Here is a 27366-nt window from a genome sequence, read left to right as displayed (position 1 = left end):
CTTCATGTGAAATAACTTTTGCATTTTACCACTTCTTCTGCACTCAGTGCCCTTCTTTTTTGTATCCCTTAATTATTTTTATGTCATTTGCTCAAATTAATCTTTTACTTGTACCCTTTGTCTATGTGTATTTCTTTTAGCTATACTATTAGTAGTATAATTTTTGAGAATCACAAGTATCATCTTCCCATATATAATGAATATAAATATATTGGATATAAATAAATATAAGTTAAATATAAATGGATATAAATAGTTCAAGATTCATTGAATCCTTTATATTCTCTTTCCCCCTTTTCTTTTGTTCAGTTTCTCTTGGGTCTTGATTCGGGAGATCATATTTCTTGTTCAATCCTGCTCTCCCTTGAAAACTTTAAATTCTTCTTTTTCATTCAATGGTCATTTCCCCCCTTTTGAGTATTATGCTTAATTTCAGCAGGTAGGTTATTCTTGGTTATAGTCCTTACTCTTTTGCCTTATGATATATCATGTTCTGTGACCTTCATTCCTTTAATGTTGTACTTGCTAAATCCAGTGTAATCCTGATTGTGGATTCCTGTTATTTGAATCATTTCTTTTTGACCACTTACACTAATTTTTCCTAAATCTTGGTACTTTTGTAATTTGGCTATAATCTTCCTTAGAGTTTTTATTTTGGAATCTTTTCCCTGAGGTGACTGGTGGATTCTTTCAAAGCCTGTTTTGCCCTCTCGAAAGATGATGTTCAGGTTCTCCTTTAGATTATGCCTATTAGGAAGAATCATGATCCTGACACGGTCTTCTTTGATCTATTTGCTAGGTCATTTTTTTCCAATGTGGCATTATACATTTTCTTCTATTTTTTCATTGTTTTGAATCTGATTAATTCTTGTTGTCTGAGAGACATTAGCTACCCACTTGCCCAAGTCTAAATTTTAAGGAGTAGTTTTCCCTAGTTAACTTAATTTCCTTTTCCATTGGACCAATTATAATTTTTAGGGAGCTGTGTTCTTTGTTGGACTTTTGTATCTTCTTTTTCATTTGGCTAATTCTATTTTTTAAGCTGCTCTTTTTTTTCTCCAGGTTGTTGACTATTTTTTTTTCATAATTTTTTCATTTAACTCTCATTTTCCCCTCAATTTTTTCCTACCTCTTTTTCTTGATTTTAAAATCCATTTTGAAGTCTTCCAAGAGAACTTTTTGAGCTTGAGACCTCATATTCCCCTGTGAGAATTCAGGTATAAGCAATTATTCATTGCTATTCACTTCTGAATTGGTGTTTTAATCTTCCCTGTTACTATAACAGTTTTTTATGGTCAGAGATTTTTTTTTTTGCTCATTTTTAAAAGGTTGAGCTCTGCTTCTAAGGCACAGCTCTCAAGCGTCTTTGCTGGAGGACTGGGGTCTTATCATTAGTTTCTGCTTTTGAACCATCTGAGAATGCCAAGGCCTTTGGGTGCAAGAATGTTTGTTCTTGAGTCTTCATTAGATGTGGTACAGGGACAATTATCAGTGTGTATCTCCAGAAGGATTGCTACCCAGGATAAGCCCTGAGGGCACTGCCCTGGAAGCATAGCAAAGCTTTTGTGTTCAGGTCTGAATGGAAATGGTATAGCAATGGGGTGGTGGTTTGAGTTGCCTGCTATTTCTCCTTCGTTCCCTCCCTCCCTCCCTCCTCTCTCTCTGTCTCTCTGTCTCTGTCTCTTTCTTTCTATCTCTCTGTCCCCTCCCTGTACCCTCCTCCCCTCCCCTCCCCCCCCCCCCCTCCCGCCCTGCTGCCTCAGCACAGTGAACTTCCCTCTGATGACAGTTGTTTTTGGTCCCTTTTCTTCAGCCATTCCCTTCCCAAAAGATGGTCAGGAGGGTTGTTCTGGAAGCAGGATTGGTGGTCACGGGCCTGATATCAATTACATGACTTCTGAACTTGTCTGATCAGTCACTGAGCCAATTTTGCCATCATGATGAGGAAGAAGAGCCCTATTTCCATGATTTCTCTTTTCCTCCTTGTCTCCAGGAGCCAGGCTGGAAGCTGGTGTGGTGTTTGAGAGATAATGCTTTTCCTAAGGCTCTTAGTTTAAATGTTCATGCTAAGGTGCTCTCCCTGCCTTAGATGCCCTCCCAACATAGCCTATCCAAAAGCCAGCCACCTCAAGACACAATTTTTTTTCTGACTATTTTGACCAGCCTCTTAAGTCCTTCATCACATCTTATCTATTCCATGAATTCTTATATTACTTTGTATATGGTTTGTACTGTATCTTAAATGTTTTGCAAGTTCATAAATAAGGACTTATTCAATCCTTGAAGCTAGGAAAAACTTCTCTCTAGTGGTAACATTACCCTTTCAAAAGAGAGAAGAAATTCCTTATTGGACATAGGTATAAATCCTGGGGAATTTTTTGTGATAATGTGTAGGTGTTGGTGTGAAAAGGCTAAGCCATTACCCAGAGAATAATCTAATACTGTCATTTGACTGCTTATAAGAGGGAAAAAACCTATACTCTGCACAAATGAACTCTGGGTAGGATTTCAATTTTTCAAATAGGACTAAAGTGAAAGGATAGCACTTAGAATTGCATGTCTTCTTAGCTCTATCAACCAGGCTAATTTTGTGGTGGGACTTGAATTGAGCTTAGTTCATAGAAGCTCCATCCCGTTTTGCTCTTTTTTAAAATTAGGGTTTTTGTTGTTGTTTTAAGCATCTCAGGAAAGACTGAGAGAAGGTATAGTTGATAGGTATAATGAGCCTGCAGTCAAAAAGACCTGAGTTCAAATGCAGCTTCATATACTTACCAGCTCTATGACCTTGGGCAAGGTGCTTAAGTTCTGATTGCCTCAGTTTCCTCAACTGCAAATGGTGATAATAACAGTATTTTCCTCCCAGAATTGTTTTGAGGATCAAATGACATGATATTTGATTTAAAAATACTTAAAACAATGGCAGAAACTAGGCATGGACCCACAAATAACACCACATACTAAGATAAGATCAAAATGGGTCCAAGATTTAGGCATAAAGAATGAAATCATAAATAAATTAGAGGAACATAGGATAGTTTACCTCTCAGACTTGTGAAGGAGGAAGGAATTTGTGTCCAAAGGAGAACTAGAGACCATTATTGATCACAAAATAGAAAATTTTGATTATACCAAATTTAAAAGTTTCTACACAAACAAAACTAATGCAAACAAAATTAGAAGGGAAGTAACAAATTGTGAAAACATTTTTATAGGTAAAGGTTCTGATAAAGGCCTCATCTCAAAAAAAAAATACTTAAAACAATTCCTGACACATATTAAGTGCTATATAAATACTAGTTTTTGTTATCATTACTTCCTGCTCAAATATTCTACGTCTTTCTGAACAGGAAGAGGAACTTGTTTTCCTTGCGTGGATAGGGAGGAATCCTTAGGAACATGGTGGCAGTGAATCAACCAACTCTAGATCTCAGAAAGCACCAGGAAAACAGGCAGAGTGAGAATCTAGGCAAGATAATCAGATAAGTTGGGTGGGTGGAGGAGGCAGAGTCCCTATTCCATATCTCATCACACCAAGCCTTTCACTTCTCCTTTAGCCCCAACAGCCTATGGCAGAGAGCTGAACACAGCACAGGTCCTCAATGCATCTGGGGAATTGAATTTTGCCTGCTCTTGCTTTTCCACTTGGGTTTCTCCTGTCGTGTCTCCCCACTCATTCCATCCATCTGTTCTGTGACTTCTTCCTTCTGGAAGCATTTTCCCTCTCTCTATTTCCCTCTTCTGTGTCCTTTTTATGTCTCTCCCTCACCTGTATCCTTCCTTCTCTGTTAGGATTCTTACAAGGTGCTAAGTCAGTTATCTAATTTAGCATGGTACTTAACAGTTCTCTAGTTCACTAATGTACTTAGTACTTATTAGAGTTTTACAAGATTCATGCCTTTAAGAGAGCATATATAAACTAGGAACCTCAACCAGGATGCACTTTGGGAGATTCACAACCCAGGATTAAGTCCAGGAGATTCACAAGCCAGAGACGGCAGTTGGGCAGAATGAAGGAAGACAGAGAAGTGGTGGCAGGCTGTCCTGTGGAGAACACTGAAACCAAGATCTGGAAGGCTTCCAGAAAAGCTAGCTGAGCTCCAAGTGAAGGAGACAAGGTTTGGAAGGAGACGATAAAGGATTTAAACTTTAACTCCTGGCTGCATTTGGGGTGATTACATGGAACTAAAATGAAGGCTGCCTTCAGAAGCTCCCGGAGAACATTTTAGAGAAGAATATTACATTTTGGCACCCCAACATGGGACAGACACAATCCTGATTTCAGTGGAAAAGTCTCTGATCCTGATTTCAGTGGAAAAGTCTCCTTGACCCAGAAATTAGGGTGAGTACAAAAACAGACAAGGAAACTTTGTTAAAGGTCTAAAATAGTATTTCAGCTAAAATGGGACAGATGTTTAGAAAACAGCCTTTTCTTCAAGGAAAATGTGTAGAGAACATTGTCAGACTTATGAAAAGCCAAGGTTTGATTATAATTTAGGAGCAGATCACTGAACTTTTAGAAACTGTACAGCACACATCTCCTTGGTTCTCTAAGGAAAAAGAATTGGATCTAGAGGAGTAGAAATTAGTAGGAGAGCAACTTTGTCAATTCTACAATGAAAATGGACCTGACTCAATTTCCAAAGATACACTTTATACATACAATTTAATACAACTGGCTTTAAGAAATTATATAAGTTATAAGAAGAAAGAGCAGGAGGGGGAGGTGCTAAATAAATTAGGTAAAAAGGATGAAGAATCAGATAAGAATGGAGTTAAGTACAATTCTGAGTGTGGCACTTCACAACAGGAGCATTTCCCATCCTCTGACCTACTTTCCTCAATTAACCCTTCATGGGTGGAGGGGGAAGAGGGGAGAGGCAGTGACACAAACAGAACCCCTATTAAGCCGCCTATGACAAGATTACAAAAGGCATTAGTTAAGGCTAAAAGAGAAGGACAGGATATATCTGATTAAAAAATAAATGCATATCTGATTAAAAAAATAAATGCATACCCTGTGATTGAAGAGCTTGACCTTTCAGGTCAAAAAAAGAAGATGCACTCCTTTTGATTTGGGGAAAAAATCAAGGATTTGAAAAAAGGTTGCACTCTTTATGGGGCTACATTGTCTTATGTTAAGATGTTATTAGATAATATGGCTTATGAAATCTTAACCCTGAGTGATTGGAAATCCATAGCAAGGAGATGTTTAGAACCTGGACAAAATTTGTTGTGGCTTTCAGAGTATCATGAATTATGTAGGATTCAAGCCAGATGCTATAGGCAAACAAAAATTAATGTACAAGTCACTTTTGACAAACTAGCAGGTGAAAGTCAGTGTAGAGAGAATTCAGAACAGATTAATTACCCCACAACAGCTTATGAACAGATTGCTACTGCTGCTTTAAAAGCTTGGGGTTCCCTCCCCGGACAGAAAGATCGGGGGGAGGCTTTCACTAAAATAGAGCAAGGTCTTAATGAACCTTTTGCAGATTTTGTGGGACGTTTGCAAACAGCTGTCACAAAAAGCATTGGAGAAAATGCAGCTACAGAAATAATGACCAGACATCTGGATAAGGAAAATGCTAATGAGGTTTGCAAAAGAATCATATGGGGACTACACAAAGATGCTCATTTAGAGGAGCTCATAAGATGCTGTGCCACAGTAGGCACAAATGCTTATTATACCCAGACTATGATGAACATGGGAAGACAGGGTCCCTCTTGGCAAGGGACTTTTAGAGAAAATCATCAATGTTTTCAATGTGGAAAAGTTGGACATCTAAGAGCTCAGTGTAGATAGGAGATAGAGTGAGAAGACAGGCTGAGAAAATAAAACCCAAAACCCTATGTCCAAAATGCCACAAGGGCTTCCATTGGGCCTCAGAATGTAGATTGACCCAGGGAAATAGGAGGTGGGGCCCAGCTCCAAGATATCATACAAAAGACAGGTGGGGCAGAAAAGCAATCACATGTCAGAAAGGGATTACAACTGGGGAGAATACATGCTTTTTTAATCCAACAGCAGCACAAAGTCCAGTGCAAACAGCTCCAATGTAATTGCTAGATGATGAGAGATTTAGAAAGTGGTACATAGAAGGGAATTAGATAGGATAACTTCTTGGGAGAAAGTATTTCTACAGGTGGAGAAGGAATCAGATGGTGCCAATGAGCCTTATTCGCCTTGTCCATCAGAGAGAGACAGAAAAAAGAGAAAAATCTGGAAACAAAGGAGAAGACATAAGAACAAAATCTGCAGGAATCATTGAATTCCTTGAGATGAAAAATTGTTGATGAGACTATTGCAGGACTTCAAAATTTGCAGGAATTATTGGATTCCTAGCACATGGACTAATGGACAATAGCTTCCTTTTGGACTATTTCTAGGACTTGTGGACATGTATAATTCCTCATGTTGATTCATGTTATTTGTTACATCACTACTAGCCTGTGTTATGTTACTATGTGCTTATGTAATTTATGTAATTATGTGTAATACTGCCCATAGTGATGGATTTATGTGTACCTGTTTTAAGAGTGAGCCCCTTCAGAAAGCCGTTAATCTGATTTGGTTTCCCATTTCCTTTGGTGTTTTCATCTCCCTTCCTGAGATGTCAGGGAGGGCATGATCACCTCCTTTTTATGGAGTTTTCACTCCTTTTTTGAGCAGTCAGGGAAGGCATGATCACCTTCTTTTTTGGGGTTCTCATCTCCTTGAGAAGTCAGGGAGGTCATGACTACCTATGTTCAAAATCAAAAGAAAGCAGGAGATGTTAGGATTCTTACAAGGTACTAAGACAGTGGAATTTATAGAGACAATAATTATCTAATTTAGCATGATTCAGTATGATTGATCAGATCCTACAAGGAGATGTTATGGGCCAGAACTTGAAACAAGGTACTGAGTGGAATTGAGGAGACAATGGTTAAATCTAGTTTAGCATTGATTTAATCCTACAACAAATAATGGTTTCCTAGTGTTATAATGATTGGTGTATACTCAGTGTGGAGCATATAAGCAAGAAGCTGTCAGGGCCAGACACACAAGTCCACTCTCGGGGGTGGAGACAGATTCATTCCATTTTCCACCTTTGTGCTGGCTGGAGGCTCAAGTGAAGGAGATAAGATTTTGAAGGAAACCTGCTGCTAGAGAACATTACAATTTAGAGAACATTACACTTTTCCATGGACTTTCTCCTCTCTTTCTCACCCATTCTTCTCATGAGTGCACATGGTAACTCTTTCCCACCTGTAGTCCTTCCCTGCTTTTGTCTTTCTTTATCCCCTTAGCTCATTCTCTGCTGGCTGCCGAGGAGGCCTCTTCACCCTTATCCTCTCCAGAATCAACCTGCGTATTCGGCGCCTCCTCTTTTCCTCCCTGCTACGCCAGGACCTCAGCTTCTTCCAGGAGACCAAGACAGGTGGGTTCAAGAGCCTGGATCTCTGGTCCCTCTGGGGCATCTTTACCCCTCAGGGTCCCTTTCATGGCTTACCCCCATCCCATAATTAACTATACCTTGAGCTGGATCCTGTCAGGGGGACTGTGGTGAACTAATCTCTCCCTGAAGTGGAGGGGAGGAGGCAGTTCTCTGAGTTTGGAGGACCCTTAGGGTGCACTGCCCCAGCTGTGGTTTCTGGGTCTATCCTATTCTGAAGCAAAGTCTTATTCTTTCTCCCCAGGGGAGTTAAACTCTCGCCTATCTTCGGACACCAACTTGATGAGCCGCTGGCTCCCCTTAAATGCCAACGTGTTCCTTCGGAGCCTTGTAAAGGTCATAGGACTGTATGGCTTCATGTTCAGTCTCTCGCCTCGACTAACTCTTCTCTCCCTGATTGAGGTGCCCTTCTCAATAGCTGCTGAAAAGATCTATAATGCCCGATATCAGGTATATGTGGGTAGGATTATGGAAGGGACACAGACTGGGGCTGGTGCTTTGGCCGAAGCAGGAGTCTTTGGAGAAAGGATGGGGAAGGAGAGAGCTGGGTTTGAGGCGGTGAGGATGGTTCTAATATGGGAGCTTGGATCCTGGGGTGTGTGGAGGGGCCCTCCTATGCTTTTGCCTCACTTGCCTTTGCTGATTCCCCCTCCCCAGGATGTGCTTCAGCAGATCCAGGATGCGAAGGCAGAAGCTGGACAAGTCGTGAGGGAGGCAGTGGGAAACCTGAAAACTGTGAGGAGTTTTGGAGCAGAGGGAGATGAGGTTCAGCGCTATGAGGAAACCTTGGAGCACAAGCGCCAGCTAGAGTGGCGCCGGGACTGGGAGCGGGCAGTGTATCTGCTCTTAGTGCGGGTGAGCCAGACCTAACAGCTCAGTGGATCATGGCCAAGGGGGCTCAGGGACAGTAAGTACATCCCTAAGTGATGCTGCGCCCAGCCTCTGGTCTCTGATATCTGACCCACTTCTCTTCCTGACTCACTGATCACCACTATCATCACTGCTGGTCTCTGCTTGTAGTAAGAGAGGGATTAGAGTGGGAGAAGGGCCCTCTGGTGAGTGACCAGCCCCTTCTCATCCCTCTTTCCTTTCCTCCCTCAGGGACTTCGGCTGGGGATGCAGGTGTTAATGTTGCAATGTGGGCTAAGGCAGATCCTGGCAGGGGAGCTCACCAGGGGGGGCCTCCTCTCCTTTCTTCTCTATCAGGAGGATGCAGGGAGTTCTGTGCAGGTAAGGCAATGGGTTCTCTTGTCATCTTTATTTCAGGTTCAGACTTCACTGCTTGTGGGATGCCAAGTTTTGAAAAAGTGGTTTTCCAGATATTGAATTCTATGTTTGTAGCAAGCCACATATGTCTCAATACCTCTAATATGTCTAATATATGCCAATATCTCTAAGGTTTCAGTGGTTCAAGTGTTTTAACCCTTCCCCTTCATATTTTTCTAGAGTCTAGTGTACATCTGTGGGGACATGGTAAGCAATGTGGGTGCAGCAGAGAAAGTTTTCAGATACCTGGATCGTGAGCCACAGTTACCTCCTCCTGGAACCCTGGCCCCTCCTTTTCTTCAGGGCCTTGTGGAATTCCAAGATGTTTCCTTTGCTTATCCCACCCACCCAACCAAGCCTGTCCTCCAGGTGTGTGAAATTGGGAGAAAACCCAGAATCCAGTTTTGTAGCCCTCAGCTTTCTTCTATGGGGGGGCAGGGTAGGGCTGAACCTGGTTTTTAATCTTGATTTTCCTGAGTTACCAGATGGTGATGAGTAACATCTTTCTCCCTTTTTCTCATTGATTATTGTCTCCTTTCCTCTTCCTCTTCAGAGAGTGACATTCACTTTGCACCCTGGGACAGTGACAGCTCTGGTAGGGCCCAATGGAGCTGGGAAGAGCTCAGTGGCTGCATTGCTTCAGAATCTGTACCAGCCTACCCAGGGCCAGGTGCTGTTGGATGGAGAACCTTTGTTCCGATACCATCACCAGTACTTGCACTCACAGGTGACCAGGGATAAGGAGAAAAAGGGAAATGAAGTTGAGGAAGGAAACACTGGGAGAAGTAGGTGGACAGGACTGGGAGAGGGTTCCTTGGGTCCCTTCCCTGGATTGGCTCACCTGGTGTTCCCTTCCCACACAGGTGTCTGTGGTCAGTCAGGAGCCTGTGCTGTTCTCAGGGTCTGTGAGGGACAACATTGCCTATGGGCTGGACAGCTGTGGGGATGATGAGGTGAGGGCTGCTGCCCAGGCAGTCCGTGCTGATGGATTCATTTCCAATTTGGAACATGGACTGGATACAGGTACCTTCACCAATCTACATGATCATGACGAAGATACATGATATCTAGATAAAAGAGAATGCGACCAATCTGTGATTAGGTCATCAGGTACCACTGAGTATACTTACTCGAAAGCTGGTATTCCCCATGTTCCTTCTTCCCTCCACCTTCTTATTTATATGAAAGTATTTGGGTGTGCTTCCCAGGCTTTTTGCCCAGGAGACCATGTAATTTGTGTGAAATGTGATGTCACTTCTCTCTGGATGGCACCATTATGCACACATCTCCAGGACTCTCTTAATCTGGTCTGAGGGAAATGGCAGAGGAAAGACTGGGGACAAAAGAGTCTTTCCCTTGCACGGAATAGTCACAGGACCCTGTCTCTAAGGAAGGCTATATTCTCTGCCTCTACAGTTGTGGGGGAAAAGGGAAGCCGGGTGTCTGCAGGACAGAAGCAATGTCTGGCCATTGCTCGGGCCCTGGTGCGGAATCCCCGTGTCCTCATCTTGGATGAGGCCACTAGTGCCCTGGACATGGAGTGTGAGCAGGAGGTAAAGGCGAGGGGCTGGGGAGAAGGCACATGGGGGCAGAGCCTGAGTTACACCTGGTAGGGCTGTAAGGAATTAGCAGAGCTGACAGGGCCAGTGCAGAGCAGGAAAGATGGGAGAGAGCCTACCTGGGCCAGGACTCTGCTGGATTTGGGATGAGTATGGACCCTAAGAATAAAGAGGAGGGTAGGGAATTGTGGGCATCTGCTTCTCAGTTCTTCACATCCATCTTGATAGAACAGATACTGGGTACTGGTGGAAGGGTGGCTCTCCATGGCTTCCTCCCCTTTTTCTTTCAAATCAATCCTGCCCTTCCCACTGAGGGGCCACATTTCCTTTTTTATCTTAAGTGCAGTAGCAGTGCTGGGGCAGGTCTGCAGATTTGTGAGTTTGTTTCTCTAATGGCCACTTTTCTCATCCTTAGCTTCAGGAGAAGATGCTACAGGGAGGTCGGACAGTGCTGGTAATTGCACATAGGCTGCAGACAGTGCAGGCTGCTGACCACATCCTAGTACTGGAGCAAGGGGAGGTGGTGGAGCAGGGGACCCACACTGGGCTTATGGCTCAGAGGGGTCTCTATCATCGCCTGGTACATCGACACCTTGAAGCCTGAGTCCCTGGAAAAGGGGTGTGTGTGTGTGTGTGTGTGTGTGTGTGTGTGTGTGTGTGTGTTTTATATGAAGTTTGGGTTTGGGTTTGGGTTAAGGAATCAGATCCAAGCAATTCCTTGCTCTGAGTATCAATAGTTTTTCCTGTGTAGGAGCCACTGTTTCTGGGGAGATAATGGGACCTTGGAGAAGAGATATCCCTGAGCTATACCTTTTGAGACACTTTATTGCTTTCCTGCTACTGTTCTGAATCCTGCATACTTGTGAATGCTGGTCAATAAATTAATTTTTTAAGGATGAACATAATGGCGAGGAAGAGAGAATTAACTTGATGTCTTTTTTGTTGGGATCTATACACTTTTGGAGAGGTCAGAGCTGGTCTTGCTTGAACTTACCTGTTTTTATTCTAGGTTCTCAGGGCCAACTCAAGATAGGTTCCTGCAAGCTTTTAGTGCTTTCCATATGGGCTTATCCAGGTCAAAAATTGATTGTTGCCCTTGAACTTAGCAGTGCAATTTCCTGACATGGAATTGAATCTTATAGCCCTATAGACAAAATACAATTAGAAAAATAAAAATGCAAGAACTTCTTGGAAGTGAATCTAGTAGTAGCAGAGCTCAAACTATACTACAAATCTGTAATAATCAAAAATGAATTTATAATCTTATTTAAAATAATTGTAGACAATATAAAATTTTGGGGAGTCTACCTGCCTAAACAAGGCAGGAAATATGTGACAACAATTATAGAACATATTTATTTGTTATACAGATGAAACAGCCAAAAAATTACTTTATGGAACTAGAAAAAACTATGTAAAACAACAAAAGGTCAACATTTTAAATGAGTTAATGAAAAAAATGCAAAGGAAAACCTTAAAGTACCATTTCACACCTCTCAGATTGGATAACAAGAAGGTAATGATAAATGTTGGAAGGGGTGTGGGAAAACTGGGATAGTAATACATTTTTGGCTGTTGTGAACTGATCCAAACATTTTGGAGAGTAATTTGGAACTATCCCCAAAGGGCTATCAAACTGTCCATACTGTTTGATCTAGCAGGAAATCTTAAAGGAGGGAAAAGGACCCACATGTGTAAAAATGTCTGTAGCAGCTCTTTTTGTAGTGGGAAATAACTGGAAATTGGGAGGATGCCCATTAGTTGGGGAAATGACAGAATAAGTTCTAGTATATGAACAAAATGAAATGCTATTGCTCTATAAGAAATAACGAGGAGGCTGATTTCAGGAAGTTTGGAAAAACTCACATGAACTGATGCTTGAGTGAAGTGAGCAGAACTAAGAGAAGATTGTACACATTAACAACAAGATTTTGTGATAATCAACTGTGAGATCTAGTTCTTTCCACTAAAGCAATGATTCAAACTAATTCCAACGACTTGGAACGGAAAATACCATCTTCATCCAGAGGAAAAACTATGGAGATTGAATTTGGATCAAAGCATAGAATTTTCACCTTTTTTATTGTTATTTGCTTGCTTGGGGGTTTTTTTTGTATGTCTTTTTTTCTTGCTTTTTTTTTTTTTCCTCTTGAACTGATTTTTCTTGTACAATATGATAAATAGCCCATAATTAGCCTAGATCAGATTGATTGCTGTCTTGGGGTGAAGGGAAGTTACAGAAGGAGAGAGAAAAATTTGAAACACAAAGTTTTACAAAAAATTTATGTTGAAAACAATCTTTACATGTATTTGGAAAAAGAAAATAGTACTGAAAAAATGAAAGTAACAAAAATATAATTATATTTATTAGAAAAGTACTTTTGTACTAGTTATATCAGAGGCACAGATCTTTATATGGAATTATATAGAAACAATGAACACTATAGTGGGGTGTTTGATAAACCTAAAGACCCAGCTTACTGTATACTGGAATGAGAATTAAGTTTTCAGCAAACACTGGGAAGCAGGCTAGCAGAAACTAGGCATAGACCAACACCTCAGACTGTATAATAAAACAAGATCCAGATGAGTCCCAGGAATAAAGAATGAACTGAGCAAGGAAGAAATTACTTTTCCATAGAGAGGGGATGGGTTTCTGATTAAATAAGGAATAAAAGGTTAAGTAGACAATTTTTATTATATGTAGTTAATAAATTTTTGCAGCTAAAAATTTAAAAAAAGAAGGTGGTAATTGGAGGAAATGATCAAAGGATATGAATGAATAATTTTTATCAAGTCACATGAAAAACACTCCTAATTATTATTCATTAGAAAAATTAAAATTAAAGCAACTCCATTGTTCCACTGCCCATATATAGAACTGGCAATATTGACAGAAAAGAAAAATGAAAAATATTGCAGGGGTTGCAAAGTAGGCACAGGAATGCACTGCTGACGTATCTGGATGCTATACAGACACTAGAACATCATTTGGAAGTATGATTTGGAAAAAAATTATTAGAACCAGCAACATCACCCCTTGATTCATACTCTAAAGAGTTCAAAGAAAGAAGAAAGATCTTTTCTGTACAAAACCTCTCTTTAAATAGTAAGTAATAGTAATAGTAATAGCAAGAACTTGAAATAGAAGAGATGCCCATCAATTGGAGAATAGTTGAAACATGATAATGCTAATATATTCAATTATAATTACAAATTATAATTACAATGTATTAATATGTACATATATGACTATAATTGCAACATAATTACACAGTATCAAAGTGAGCTCCTGACAGATAGGAGGAGCCGATTCAAGAGTCGCACAGGGAGGGGGCAGGAAGGGGAGCAGAGCCCGGGTTCCTGAATCTCCCAGCTTTCCTCACTGTCCCTCTCGGACAGTTATTGTTCCTGGATCCTTTTTTTAAGCAGCAGAGAGAGGAGGTGGAGCTGAGGATCAGAGGTGGAGAAAGGCTGCGCTCGAGGCGCTGAAACGTCACTGGTTACCGTCTGTTAGGGGAGGTTCCTATTCTAGGAAAAAGAAACTCTGGCTTTCCTATAAACCCGGGGACTTCCCAAGTTCGTGCTCAGTTCCGTGACCACAGCCCGCTCTGAGATCTCGCGGTGCTGGAATCTTCTTATCCCTGAGCTGGCGGAGGTAGGGATGGGAGGGAAAGTGTAGAGAAGGGGGGAGGGAGGAAGGGAGAAGAAAGATAGTTAACTATCTTTGGGTCCTAGTCTGATGATGCTATTTTAATTGAACAAATAAAATACATAGAATTCTAAGATCTATATACATATAAAGATATGATTTCCCACCACTCCATGAAATTCATCTCTTCTTCCTCAACTCAGTTAACTTTATAAAGCTGATTCCTCCCCCCCCCCCCCTGGGGGTTAAGTGACTTGCCCAGGGTCACACAGCTAGGAAGTGTTAAGTGTCTGAGACCAGATTTGAACTCGGGTCCTCCTGAATTCAGGGCTGGTGCTCTATCCAATGTGCCACCTAGCTGCCCCCTATAAGGCTGAATTAAAAAAAAAATTAAATGAAGCACTTTACTGCTGTTGTTTTCATTAGTACAGACCTATGACTTCACTGATATAGATTATATTATTATCGATGCAAGTCCATTGCTGAGATGACAAGGGCCAAATAGTAGTAGCACAAGCTATTGGTTCTCTATTCATCACATTTAAAGGAATACTCTAAAGGGAAAGCAACAGGGCTTAATTAGAAGCATCTAAGGGAATGGGATGTATGACAAGGGAAGGGCACCAGTGCATCCCAATGAGCCTTCAACCCAGGGACCAGAAGTAGTATCCCCAAACTAAGGGTGGCCCCTTTAACCTAATCACACTAAGAAAGAACTAAAACCTCCAAAGTTGAATTGTAAAGGGGCAGGGAAGGGATAAAATCAAGATTGTTGCCAGTGTGGAATTCTAACCAGGTATGCCAGGCCAGCAAATATGTTACCCTGTTAAGGTTCAGATCAATTCTCCGAGAGCCTCCACAGCTGTGGATCATAACATCTGAAGGAGCGGCAGGGCGGCCTTTGCTGACACAGGTGTTTTGGACTGAGAATGAGATAAATTGGAGGCAGAGGGAAGAGGAGAGAGATCAGAGAACATCAACAGCCTCTCAGTCTCCTTGTATCATCCTCTCACAAGAGGAGATCCATTCCGGATTGGATTTCTAGCAGCCACTGTCAGGTGGCTCCCATGTATATGGTACCTAACAAGGGGCCATGTGAATGTAGTGTTCTGGTTGATTTTCTGGTGGTCTTGGAGCAGCCTTCAGAATAGCCAGGAATAAAGTCCAAATTCTTTATTATCTCTTTGCTTGGGGCTGTGCAGCTTTCCGAAGAGTCTTTCAGATCAGCTTTGTTCTCAGTGGGAGAAGTGCAGGAGGCTAGCCACCAAGGTGGTATGAGATGGAATGAATGAATGGGGCTGAGTTTATCCCAGTTTATATGTATATGTATATATGTATGAAGTATACATATGTATATGTGTGTATATATATATAAAGTATACATATAAAATATGAGTATAAATCAATCACTATATCACTAGGAAACCATTAATTGTTTTAAGATTAAAGCAACCATACTGAACTTAGAGAACTATTAATCACCATGCTAAACTAGATAACCATTGTCTTATCAATTCCACTGACTGAACACCTTGGAAAAATCCTTCTTTTAAGTACAGAGTTCCGGCCCATAACATTGCCCCGAAAAGGGACTTAACACATATGAGCTACCATGTTAGCAGTGCATACCCATAAGATTCTCCTTAGAACTTGAGGTACTAGCCCTTCTTTAAAGACTCCATCTATGAGTATGAGTGCAAATTTGAGCAATAACCTAGAAAGGATAGTACACATAAAGCCATGATTAATACTTGATTTGTGGGTGTGAAGGATTAGTGGTGATTGTGGAAGGGGACCTAAGGCATGAACCACTGATATGACTTCCTGGTTACCTAAAGTCATAAAAGAGACAAGCCCACAAGGCTTGTACCTTAGACTTGTTGAATGTTCTACTGCTAAATAAGAGATCATACTATATTGAAAAGATGTGTTTCTGTATGGAAACAGGAGCAGGAGTTGGGATGAATAATAATGATATAACAAGATCAGCTGTTCTCAACATCAAGATCTAGATCAGCAACATTCTCACCCTAACTGTGATACATATTTTCCCAAAGGGAAGGCTTAAAGGGACCATACCTTGGATATTGATAATAATTTTTATTATAACTTTTTTTGACAAAACATATGTTTGGGGAATTTTTTTTACAACATTATCGCTTGCACTCACTTCTGTTCGAATTTTTCCCTTCCCTCCCCTAGATGGCAAGCAGTCTTATACATGTTAATTATGTCATAGTATATCCTAGATACGGTATATGTGTGCAGAATTGAACAGTTCTCTTGTTGCACAGAGAGAATTGAATTTACAAGGTTAAAATAACTTGGGAAGAAAAACAAAAGTGCAAACAGTTTATACTCATTCCCCAGTGTTCCGTTTCTGGGTGTGGCTGATTCTGTCCATCTTGATCAATTGGAACTGAATTAGATCTTCTCTTTGTTGAAGATATCACTTCCATCAGAATACATCCTCATATAGTATTGTTGTTGAAGTGTATAATGATCTCCTGGTTCTGCTCATTTCACTCAGCATCAGTTGATGTAAGTCTCTCCAAGCCTCTCTATATTTCATCCTGCTGGTCATTTCTTATAGAACAATAATATTCAATAACATTCATATACCACAATTTACCCAACCATTCTCCAATTGATGGGCATCCATTCATTTTCCAGTTTCTAGCCACTACAAAAAAGGACTGCCACAAACATTTTGGCACATACAGGTCCCTTTCCCTTCTTTAGTATTTCTTTGGGATATAAGCCCCATAGCAGCACTGCTGGATCAAAGGGTATGCACAGTTTGATAACTTTTTGAGCATAGTTCCAGATTGCTCTCCAGAATGGTTGGAATCGTTCACAACTTCACTAGCAATGTGTCAGTGTCCTAGTTTTCCCACATCTCCTCCAACATTCATCATAATTTTTTCCTGTCATCTTAGTCAATCTGACAGGTAGGTAGTGGTATCTCAGAGTTGTCTTAATTTGCATTTCTTTGATCAAAGTGATTTGGAACACTCTTTCATATTAGTGGAAATAGTTTCAATTTCATCATCTGAAAATTGTCTGTTCATATCCTTTGACTATTTATCAATTGAAGAATGGCTTGATTTCTTATAAATTAGAGTCAGTTCTCTATATATTTTGGAAATGAGGCCTTTATCAGAATCTTTAACTGTAAAAATGTTTTTCCAGTTTGTTGTTTCCTTTCTAATATTGTTTGCATTAGTTTTGTTTGTACAAAGGCTTTTTAATTTGATGTAATCAAAATTTTCTATTTTGTGATCAATAATGATCTCTAGTTCTTCTTTGGTCACAAATTCCTTCCTCCTCCACAAGTCTGAGAGGTAAACTATCCTATGTTCCTTCAATTTATTTATTATCTCATTCTTTATGCCTAAATCATGGACCCATTTTGATCTTATCTTGGTATATGGTGTTAAATGTGGGTCCATGCCTAATTTCTGCCATACTAATTTACAATTTTTCCAGCAGTTTTTGTCAAACAATGAATTCTTATCCCAAAAGTTGGGATTTCTGGCTTTGTCAAATACTAAATTGCTATAGTTATATTTTGTCTTGTGACCCTAACCTATTCCATTGATCAACTAATCTATTTCTTAGCCAATACCAAATGGTTTTGGTGACTGCTGCTTTATAATATAGTTTTAGATCAGGTACAGCTAAGCCATCTTCATTTGATTTTTTTTCCATTAATTCCCTTGAAATTCTTGACCTTTTATTCTTCCATATGACTTTTGTTGTTATTTTTTCTAGGTCATTAAAATAGTTTCTTGGGAGTCTCATTGGTATAGCAAAATATTAATTTAGGGAGTATTGTCATCTTTATTATATTTGCTCAGACTATCCAAGATCAGGTAATATTTTTCCAATTATTTAAATCTGACTTTATTTGTGTGGAAAGTGTTTTATAGTTTTGCTCATATAATTCCTGACTTTCCTTTGATAGATAGATTCCCAAATATTTTATGCTATCGACAGTTATTTTGAATGGAATTTATCTTTTTATTTCTTGCTGTTGGATTTTGGTCCAATTGGATTGGTTCCAATTTATCCCCATTACATATGATGCTTACTGATGGTTTTAAATATATGCTCCTGACTATTTTAAGGAAAAGTCCATTTATTCCTATACTCTCTAGTGTTTTTATTGGGAATGGATGTTGGCTTTTATCAAATGCTTTTTCTGCATCTATTGAGATGATCATATAGTTTTTGTTAATTTGGTTATCGATATAGTCAATTATGCTAATGGTTTTCCTAATATTGAACCAGCCCTGCATTCCTGGTATAAATCCTACTTGATCATACTGTATTATCCTGAGGATGATTTTCTGTAATCTTTTGCTAATATTTTATTTAAGATTTTAGCATCAATATTCATTAGGAAGATTGGTATATAATTTTCTTTCTCAATTTTCAACCTACCTGGTTTAGGTATTAGTACCATGTCGGTGTCATAAAAGGAATTTGATAGGTCTCCTTCAATCCCTATTTTTTCAAATAGTTTATATAGCATTGGAATTAATTGTTCTTTAAATGTTTGGTAGAATTCACTGTAAATCCATTTGGTCCTGGTGATTTTTTCTTAGGGAGTTGGTTAATAGCTTGTTCTATTTCTTTTTCTACAGTGGGACTATTTAGACTATTTACTTCTTTCTCTGTTAATCTGGGCAAGCTATATTTTTAAGGTATTCTTCCATTTCATTTAAGTTATCGAATTTATTGGCATAAAGTTGGGCAAAGTAACTCCTAATTATTGCTCTAATTTCCTCTTCATTAGTGGCGAGTTCTTCCTTTTCATTTTTAAGACTAACAATTTTGATTTTCTTCTTTCCTTTTTTAAATCACATTTACTAAGGGTTTGTCTATTTTGTTGGTTTTTTCATAGAACCAACTTTTGGTTTTATTAATTAATTCAATAGTTTTTTTACTTTTAATTTTATTGATCTCTCCTTTTATTTTTAGAATTTCAAGTTTAGTGTTTGACTGGGGTTTTTTAATTTGTTCTTTTTCTAGCATTTTTAGTTGCAAGCCCAATTCATTAATCTTCTCTTTCTCTATTTTATGCAAATAGGCCTCTAGAGATATGAAATTTCTCCTTATTACTGCTTTGGCTGCATCCCACATATTTTGGCATGATATTTCATCATTGTCCTTTTCTTGGGTGAAATTATTAATTATGTCTATGATTTGCTGTTTCACCCAATCATTCTTTAGTATGAAATTAGTTTTCAATTTTTTTGGTCTATTTTCCCCTGGATTTTTATTGAATGTAATTTTCATTGCATCGTGGTCTGAAAAGGATGATTTTACTATTTCTGCCTTATTGCATTTGAATTTGAGGTTTTTATGTCCTAATATATGGCCAATTTTTGTATAGGTTCCATGAACTGCTGAGAAGAAAGTGTACTCCTTTCTGTCTCCATTTAGTTTTATCCAAAGATCCATCATATCTAACTTTTCTGGTATTCTATTTACCTCTTTGACTTCTTTCTTATTTATTTTGTGGTTTGATTTATCTAATTCTGAGAGTGCAAGGTTGAGATCTCCCACTATTATAGTTTTGCTATCTATTCTTGCAGCTCTCTTAATTTCTCTTTTAAGAATTTAAATGCTACACCACTTGGTGCATATATGTTTCATATTGATATTGCTTCATTGTCTATGCTACCCTTTAGCAAGATATAGTGCCCTTCCTTATCTCTTTTAATTAGATCAATTTTTGCTTTTGCTTGAACTAAGATCAGGATGGCTACCCCTGCTTTTTTTACTTCACCTGAAGCATAGTAGATTCTGCTTTAACCTTTTACCTTTACTTTGTATCACCCTGCTTTAGGTATATTTCCTGCAAACAACATATTGTAGGATTCTGGCTTTTAATCCAGTCTGCTAACCACTTCCTCTTTATGGGGGAGTTTACCCCATTCACATTTATAGTTAAAATGACTGATTCTGTATTACTTGCCATTTTGTTAATCACTGCTTATGCTTTTCTCCTTTCCTTCCCTCTTATCCCCATCCTCAGTATTAAACTTATGAGCACCACTTGTTTCTCACAGCCCTCCCTTTTTAGTATCCCTCCCCCCTACCTTAGAGTTTCTCCCCCTATCTTATCCCTTTTCCTTACAATTTCTGTATTCCCTTCTGTTTAGCTTTCTCCTTCCCTTTTCACTTTTCCCCTCCCACTTTTCAATGAGGTGGGAGAAGTTTCACCATAAATCAAATATTTCTAATATTTTTTTTCTTTAAGCCAATTCTGATGGCAGTATGATACACACTATGTTCATCCCCCTCCATTCTTTCTCTCAAATATAATAGGTTTCCTTTGCCTCTTCATGAGATGTAGTACCCCCACTTTACCCTTTTCTGGGTACAATTTCCTTTCCACCTCTAGTTTCTAGAACAATGTATACATGTGTTCTTTATATATTTTTATAGCAGAAATATAGTTCCCAAGATTTCTTTTTACCTTTTTAGGTTTCTCTTGAGTGCTATATTTGTAGATCAAACTTTTTGTTTAGATACAGTTTTTTCATCAAGAATAGATGAAATTCACTTATTTCGTTGAATGTCCATCTTCTTCTCTGGAAAAAGATGCTCATTTTTGCTGGGTAAATTATTTTTGGCTGCCTAGCCTTTCAGAATATCATATTCCAGGGCCTTTGATCCTTTAATGTGGATGCTGCTATATCCTGGGTAATCCTTATTGGGGCTCCTCTGGCTCCTCCATATTTGAATTGATTTTTTCTAGCAGCTTGCAGTATTTTTTCCTTCGTCTGATGGTTCTGGAATTTGGCCACTATATTTCTTGGTATTTTGATTTTAGGGTCCCTTTCAGTAGGTGATTGAGGAATTCTTTCAATTACTATTTTACCCTCTGTTTCTAAAACATCTGGGCAAATCTCTTTGATAATTTCCTGGAAAATAGTTGTCCAGGCTCTTTTTTTTCAATCATATTTTTCAGGGAGTGCAATAATTTTCAATTGTCTCTCCTGGATCTATTTTTCCAGGTCTGTTGTCTTCCCAAGAAGGTATTTGACATTTTTTCCATTGTTTTGTTGTTGTTGTTGTTGTTGTTGTTGTTTTTTGCTTGACTGATTCTTTGTGTCTCCTCGAGTCATTCACTTCTATTTGCTCTAGTCTGATTTTCAATGAAGTATTTTCTTCACTCACTTTTTTTCTATCTTTTAATAATTATCCAATTGAGTTTTTAAGTGAGTTGTTTTGTTCTATGGAATTTTTTTCCATTTCACCAATTTTATTTTTTAGGGAGCTATTTTCTTTTTCCAACTTACTAATTCTGTTCTTCAGGGTTTTGATTTCTTTATCCACTCTATCTTTAGATGAGTGGGATGACTTATCCAGACTCTCTTGCCAAGGTTCCCTTTCCTTTTCCCATTTTTCTTCTAGCTCTCTTGTGAGAGCCTTTTTAATTTCTTCTATGAGAGTCTTGTGTGCTGAGGACCATATGATATCCCCCTTTGGGGATTCCTTTGGAGACAGTCTGTGTTAAGTCTCCTCAGGGTTTAAAGTCTGCTCTCTATCCATATAGAAGCTATCAATAGTTAGAGTGTGCTTTAATTTTTTGCTCATTTTGTCAAAGAAGAGTCAAAGAAAACAAAGAAAAGAAACAAGAAAAAGAAAGTCTGCTTTTTTGGGGGGGTGAGGCTGGATGGTATTACAGAGCTTCCACTACAGACTGTAGGGGGCAGCAGTGAGGCACTAGCAGGATAGCCACAACTGTGCTGTCTCTATGCTTTGAGACTCTGAGTCACTGTGGGTGGGTGTGGCCAGGTCCCGAGAGACCCTAGCTTTTCACCCCCTGTGTTTTTAGCTTCTCTGCTTGTCTACTAGCTTGCTGCCAGAGCAAAGTAGCCAACGCTGTGTTAAAGCTGTCTCTACAGAAACGGCTGAGATCACACCCCTCCCCCCTCCGGTCTGTTCAGCTGCGAGATGCCTGCCTAACTCTGTTGTGCTGCTGCTGTTTGCCCTCAGTTTGTGCCCGATCTAAAACCATCCCCACCCATGAGCAAAAACAGACCTTTTCTGGTGACTTTCAAGGATATCTTCTTTTGGTAATTATTTGTGTTTTTTTCAAGTCAAGCACTAATTCTGAGGTTTGGAAAATGAGATAAATTATTCTGAGAGAAAACGTGGAGCTTAAGCAGATGTGTGCATCCTCTCTGCCATTTTGGCCAGAAGTCTTGATAATAATTTTTGAGAAGCTAGATTGTCAGCCTAAGAAAAATGAAAACAAGATCTTTATACTCAGGAACTAGAGTCAGAGTGCTTCATTTTTAATGACCAACTCCTGAAAACAGAGATGGATTACAGTACAAGTGAAAGGGATGAGCCTGATGGGGGACAAAGAGGGTGAAGTAAATATGGTCTCTTACCTTGATTGGTGGTTGTTCGCAATAATATGTTAAATTGTGTTGGGATCAGCACTACCAGGAAAGAGAATTAGAAGAGTGGAAGTAAGAACTGGGAATCTGCCTCAGCAGTCTTAAGTTTTTAAATGGAGGATAATAGATAAAGGGTAACAAAAGGATGCAGGATTCCTGGGTTTGGATGAGATAATTTAATTTTTGATTCTATATATGCACTTGTGTATGTAGACATGTGCATACATATGTATATCTAAGATGCGTTAGAATTTGGGAACTGTTGGATGGGGATCTCACTAAAGGGAGCACTGAGCTTGGTCCCTGTAACATTGAATCCCTAGATGTAAAGGGCTGAAACTCTGAATAGGTGCACTGGAATCAGACAACCGAGCATTTAAGGCTAATTACCTACTGGACAATACTCTATTAGCATATGCTTGGAAAATCGCCCTTCCCACTATTCTGTGCTGGCTGGATCTTTTGGTGTATACAGACAATTGTAGGAGGGATTGGGGAGTGGAGTAAGACAAGCCAGAGTCACTTTGGAGGAGGACAAGGATAAGAGAGGCTGGTGGAGAGTTTGTGGAAATTTTGTCCATCCCCTTCACTTCTCCCCCTAAAGACCAAGGACTTTTGCTTATCCTGACTCTAGCTGATTCTGAGGCCTCCAGGGAGCTAACCTGGACTTCACACCTACAGTCTCTGGTTTCTCTTTGAAGAAGACTGTTAAGAACTCTGTATCTGTATTGATCCTTTTTCTTCTTTCTTGGCCTGGTTTCCTGCCAAAAAGTTGTCTCCTCTGGTCAATGGCCCTTCTGAAGTGCCATCCTTAATGCTCATTCCAAAATGGAATTCTCACCTCACTCCCCCTTACTATGACATTATCCCTACAGACCCTTTTCTAACAATGTCTTTCTTCTTTTGGAGACTACACTACTCTCTTGGGGTCCAATTATCCTGAAGTAACTCCCATCTCTATGTCTGTCTTTTGATCTATCTCTCATTTTCTTGGTTGGTGATACTGAGATTAAAGAAATATTCCTATCATTGTACCAATCACCCAGGTACAGGGTTTGTAGCAGAGGTCACCCTCTGAGAACCTGAAACTCGATTCCCATCATCCAAGGATATCCTACAGAATTTAGGAGCTCCCAGGACATTTGACAAGGATTTTCTTTGAGGAAGAAGAGAAAAAAATAGAATTTACTTTTTAGTGTTTTTTTTTTTTAGAGAAGATCTAGAATATTAAATTGTTAGGATTACAAGGTGCTAACTCAGGTTGTCTAAACAATTCTCTAGCTCAGAATTCACACCTTTAGTTTAAACCTTTAAAAGGAGTTTACATCTTTAGACTTCTGAAAAGGAGTTTACACATTTAAAGGAGTTTACACCTTTAAAAGGACCAAGTTCATTGTCTGTAGGAGTTCTCATAAGCCCATTCTCTGGGAGGATAAAAGAAGGCAACATTGAGTTTGAAGAGCAGTATAGACTGGGACATTGAGTTGGGACGGCAGTCTGGATTGAGTCAAAGAGAAGACGTCCCGTGTATTCGCAAGTCCAGCAATCCCACACTTTTGGAGGGGAAGGTTCCAGAAGCCTCCCAAGAAACCTGCTCACAGAGGAAAAGATTCACAGAGAAAAGAATCCTCTTCCCAGAGTAGTATTACATTACATTAAATTATGTCATCAATCTGGGTGCTTTGGCCTAGAGATAGACAGGGTTATTTCTAAGATGAATGTCTTTTTTTTATTATTATTAATTTTATAATTATAACATTTTTTGACAGTACATATACATGGTAATTTTTTACAACATTATCCCATGCATTCACTTCCTCCTTCCCTCCACCCCCTCCCCTAGATGACAGGCAGTCCCATACATGTTAAATATGTTATAGTATATCCTATATACAATATATGTGTGCAGAACCAAATTTTTTGTTGCACAGGAAGAATTGGATTCAGAAGGTAAAAATAACCTGGGAAGAAAAATAAAAGTGCAAACAGTTTACACTCATTTCCCAGTATTCCTTTTCTGGGTGTAGCTGATTCTGTCCATCATTGATCAATTGGAACTGAATTAGATCTTCTCTTTGTTAAGATATCCACTTCCATCAGAATACATCCTCATACAGTATTGTTGTTGAAGTGTATAATGATCTTCTGGTTCTGCTCGTTTCACTCAGCATCAGTTGATGTAAGTCTCTCCAAGCCTCTCTGTATTTCTCCTGTTGGTCATTTCTTACAGAACAATAATATTCCATAATAGTCATATACCACAATTTACCCAACCATTCTCCAATTGATGGGCATCCATTTATTTTCCAGTTTCTACCCACTACGAAAAGAGCTGCCACAAACATTTTGGCACATACAGGTCCCTTTCCCTTCTTTAGTATTTCATTGGGATATAAGCCCCATAGCAGCACTGCTGGATCAAAGGGTATGCACAGTTTGATAACTTTTTGGGCATAATTCCAGATTGTTCTCCAGAATGGCTGGATGTATTCACAACTCCACCAACAATGCATTAGTGTCCCCGTTTTCCCACATCCCCTCCAACATTCATCATTATTTTTTCTTGTTATCTTAGCCAATCTGACAGGTGTGTAGTGGTACCTCAGAGTTGTAAGTGTACAGAGTGTAAGTTAACAGTGGACTGACCCCTCACTATCTTCCTTCTCTTTTTACTGCAGGTAGGAACTTCTCATAAAGGCTGATATTCTGCAGCCTCGACTCAGTGGATAGAGTGCTGTACCTGGTATCAAATCTTGAGTTCAAATCTGGCCTCAAACGGGAGCCTGGGCAATCACTTGACATGCATCTGTCTCAGTTTTCTTATTTGTAAAATGGGACTAATTTAAAGTGGGACCACTTCCCACTTTAGAAAGAGAAAAGCCTGACTTTTTTTTCCACTGTGGATGCCAGTTCTGGCCAAACTGAGACTACAAAAATAAAGTTAGCCCATTAAAATGATAGAACTACTAAAATAACATCTTAACATATTCTCAAGGTTTTGCCAGCAATGATTTTGGCAACTAGTAATTTTAAGATTACAAGAAAAATTCCAGGAATTTTTCCTATTCTAAAAGAAGAGAATGGGGGAAAAAAACCTAGCTAAATAGCAACTTTTTGGTAATTCTTCCTTGACTCCAAATCTTGCCTGCTTGGGACATGAAAGGAAAATATGGTTCACTTTACATAAAGGCTAGCACCCCAGAAGATTATTAAGGGACTCTTTTCACAATGCTGATTATTCAACATGCCCCGCTTCCTAGAGTCCTAAGTGGTGGGGACTGCAAACAAGATGAAAATAAACCATGTCCCTCTCTTAGGTCCTCTCATTTCAAGATCATATTAGGAAAAGTCAATGTTGAAGAATTGTAGGGAAACTCAAATTCTGGCCCATCTGTAGGAATTGGGGAAGCAGTTACAGTTGTGGGAATCCCACACACCTTGTCCAAGCAGTTCTCTAACCCAGCTTGGGGGGGGATGAAATGGGGGTCAGACCCCATGGTCAGCATTCCCTGAGCCCTTATATCTGAAACTATCATCAAAGGGATATCCTGGCACCTGCCACCTCAGCCTTCAGCAGGTTCTGTCCAGCAACTTCCTGGGAAGAACCCGGGTTCCCCTAGCAGCACCAAGAATGGTAGTGTGAGGTAAGAAAGCCAGTCTCTGCAATTTGTAAGTCCACTATTCTCTGTTTCAGTTGCGGAAATGTATTAGCTATGTGATTTATGGCAAATTATTTTCTTTGCTCAGTTTTCTGATTTGTAAAGAAATAATGGTGGTTATTATGAAGATCAAATTGCAAAAGTGCTTAGCATAAAGCAAATGTTAAATGAATGTTAATTGTTTTATTGAATATAATGGCTTCATATTTGATAACTTAAAATGGGTTTTTAGATATGGCCAATATACATTACCAAAGTTGAGATAAATGATGTGTGTGTGTGTGTGTGTGTGTGTGTGTGTGTGTGTGTGTGTAAAGTAATTTGGAAGCAAATTCAACTACACTAAGATTACCACTCTTGAGCTGTCTAGGCCTAGGAGGATAATAAATAATAGAAAGAGAATCTCTTCCCTTTTTTCCCCCTTCTTTCCTTCCTTGACTGCAGCAAGGATACACAGATGGAGGAGTGAGAAAAGGAGAAAGGAAATATACTCAGTTCAGGGAAAATTGTTATTTGAGATATGATAGTAAAAGCAATTTTACTTTCTAAATATTTTTATGAATTATTTTATGAATTATGTTGGGAGGGAATAATCATGGGAGCAATAAAGAAAAAAAACCAGAAAAAATGTGAACACAGCATGTGTTGATCTACATTCAGTTTCCTTAGTTCTTTCTCTGGTTGCAGATAGCATTTTCTGTCCAGAATCTATTGGGATTGCTTTGGATCAACCCATTGAACAGATCTTTCAGTCAAAAGTTCCTACAGTCCTTGGCATTTTCACATCCTCTCCAAAGTTTTGATCTCGAAGAACTTCAAGACAAATATCCCCTGTCCTTTAGATTGTAAACTCCTTGTGAGGTGCGATTGCTTAATTTGTTATATTTGTAACCCCAGAGCCCTCAACATAGTGTCTAGTACCTACATTTATATTAATAAATGCTTGCTGATTGACTTGGGAGAAGGAACTATTGTCTCATCTCATCTTTTTTCCTTTCCGTTTATCAGTTATTGCACACTTAGGTGGAGCTTAACAAATATTTATTGAATTTAATTGAATCTCTGGGACATGACAAGCCTTCAGGGAAAATAGGATTAGAAATACTCAGCTTCCAGGGGTTAGATCAGGGGTCCTAAAACTATGGCCTGCAGGCCAGATGCGGCCCTCTGAGGATGTTTATGCAGCCCACTGGGTTATGGCAAAATCAGAGCAGAAGTGACGTTCAACCTAAACTTGCATTAGCAACGCACACTTCCGGCACTGGGCTGAGGCAGTGGAGACAGAGTGTGAGGCGATACCACAGTGAGGTGAGTTCCCAGGCCGGGGTGTATGGTGTGGGGAAGAAAGAAAGATGCAGAAGATGCCTG

At 39.4% G+C, this 27366-nt stretch overlaps 1 protein-coding gene across 3 annotated transcripts in view; it reads left to right on the top strand.

The window, feature by feature from the left end:
- TAP2 (transporter 2, ATP binding cassette subfamily B member) overlaps positions 1 to 26966 on the top strand; it is a 30033-nt gene extending 3067 nt beyond the window's left edge. The window contains exons 4-13 of one of the 3 annotated variants that reach the window (XM_074311086.1): positions 7291 to 7421; positions 7681 to 7886; positions 8094 to 8291; positions 8538 to 8666; positions 8883 to 9071; positions 9256 to 9429; positions 9566 to 9725; positions 10119 to 10255; positions 10677 to 10880; positions 25018 to 26966. In XM_074311086.1, the coding sequence (XP_074167187.1) occupies positions 7291 to 7421; positions 7681 to 7886; positions 8094 to 8291; positions 8538 to 8666; positions 8883 to 9071; positions 9256 to 9429; positions 9566 to 9725; positions 10119 to 10255; positions 10677 to 10865 (1513 nt within the window). In that variant the 3' untranslated portion in view covers positions 10866 to 10880; positions 25018 to 26966. Of the gene's footprint in view, positions 1 to 7290; positions 7422 to 7680; positions 7887 to 8093; positions 8292 to 8537; positions 8667 to 8882; positions 9072 to 9255; positions 9430 to 9565; positions 9726 to 10118; positions 10256 to 10676; positions 10881 to 11012; positions 11177 to 11631; positions 12586 to 25017 lie in introns of those variants that run through there. The other 2 variants (XM_074311085.1, XM_074311087.1) reach the window with 2 other exon arrangements.
- The last annotated feature ends 400 nt before the right edge of the window (positions 26967 to 27366 follow it).

This window comes from Sminthopsis crassicaudata, chromosome 4 (genome assembly GCF_048593235.1).
Source record: "Sminthopsis crassicaudata isolate SCR6 chromosome 4, ASM4859323v1, whole genome shotgun sequence".
Lineage (NCBI taxonomy): Eukaryota > Metazoa > Chordata > Mammalia > Dasyuromorphia > Dasyuridae > Sminthopsis > Sminthopsis crassicaudata.
Note: the sequence above shows the minus strand (reverse complement) of the source record. Positions and strands in the feature narration are given on the sequence as shown.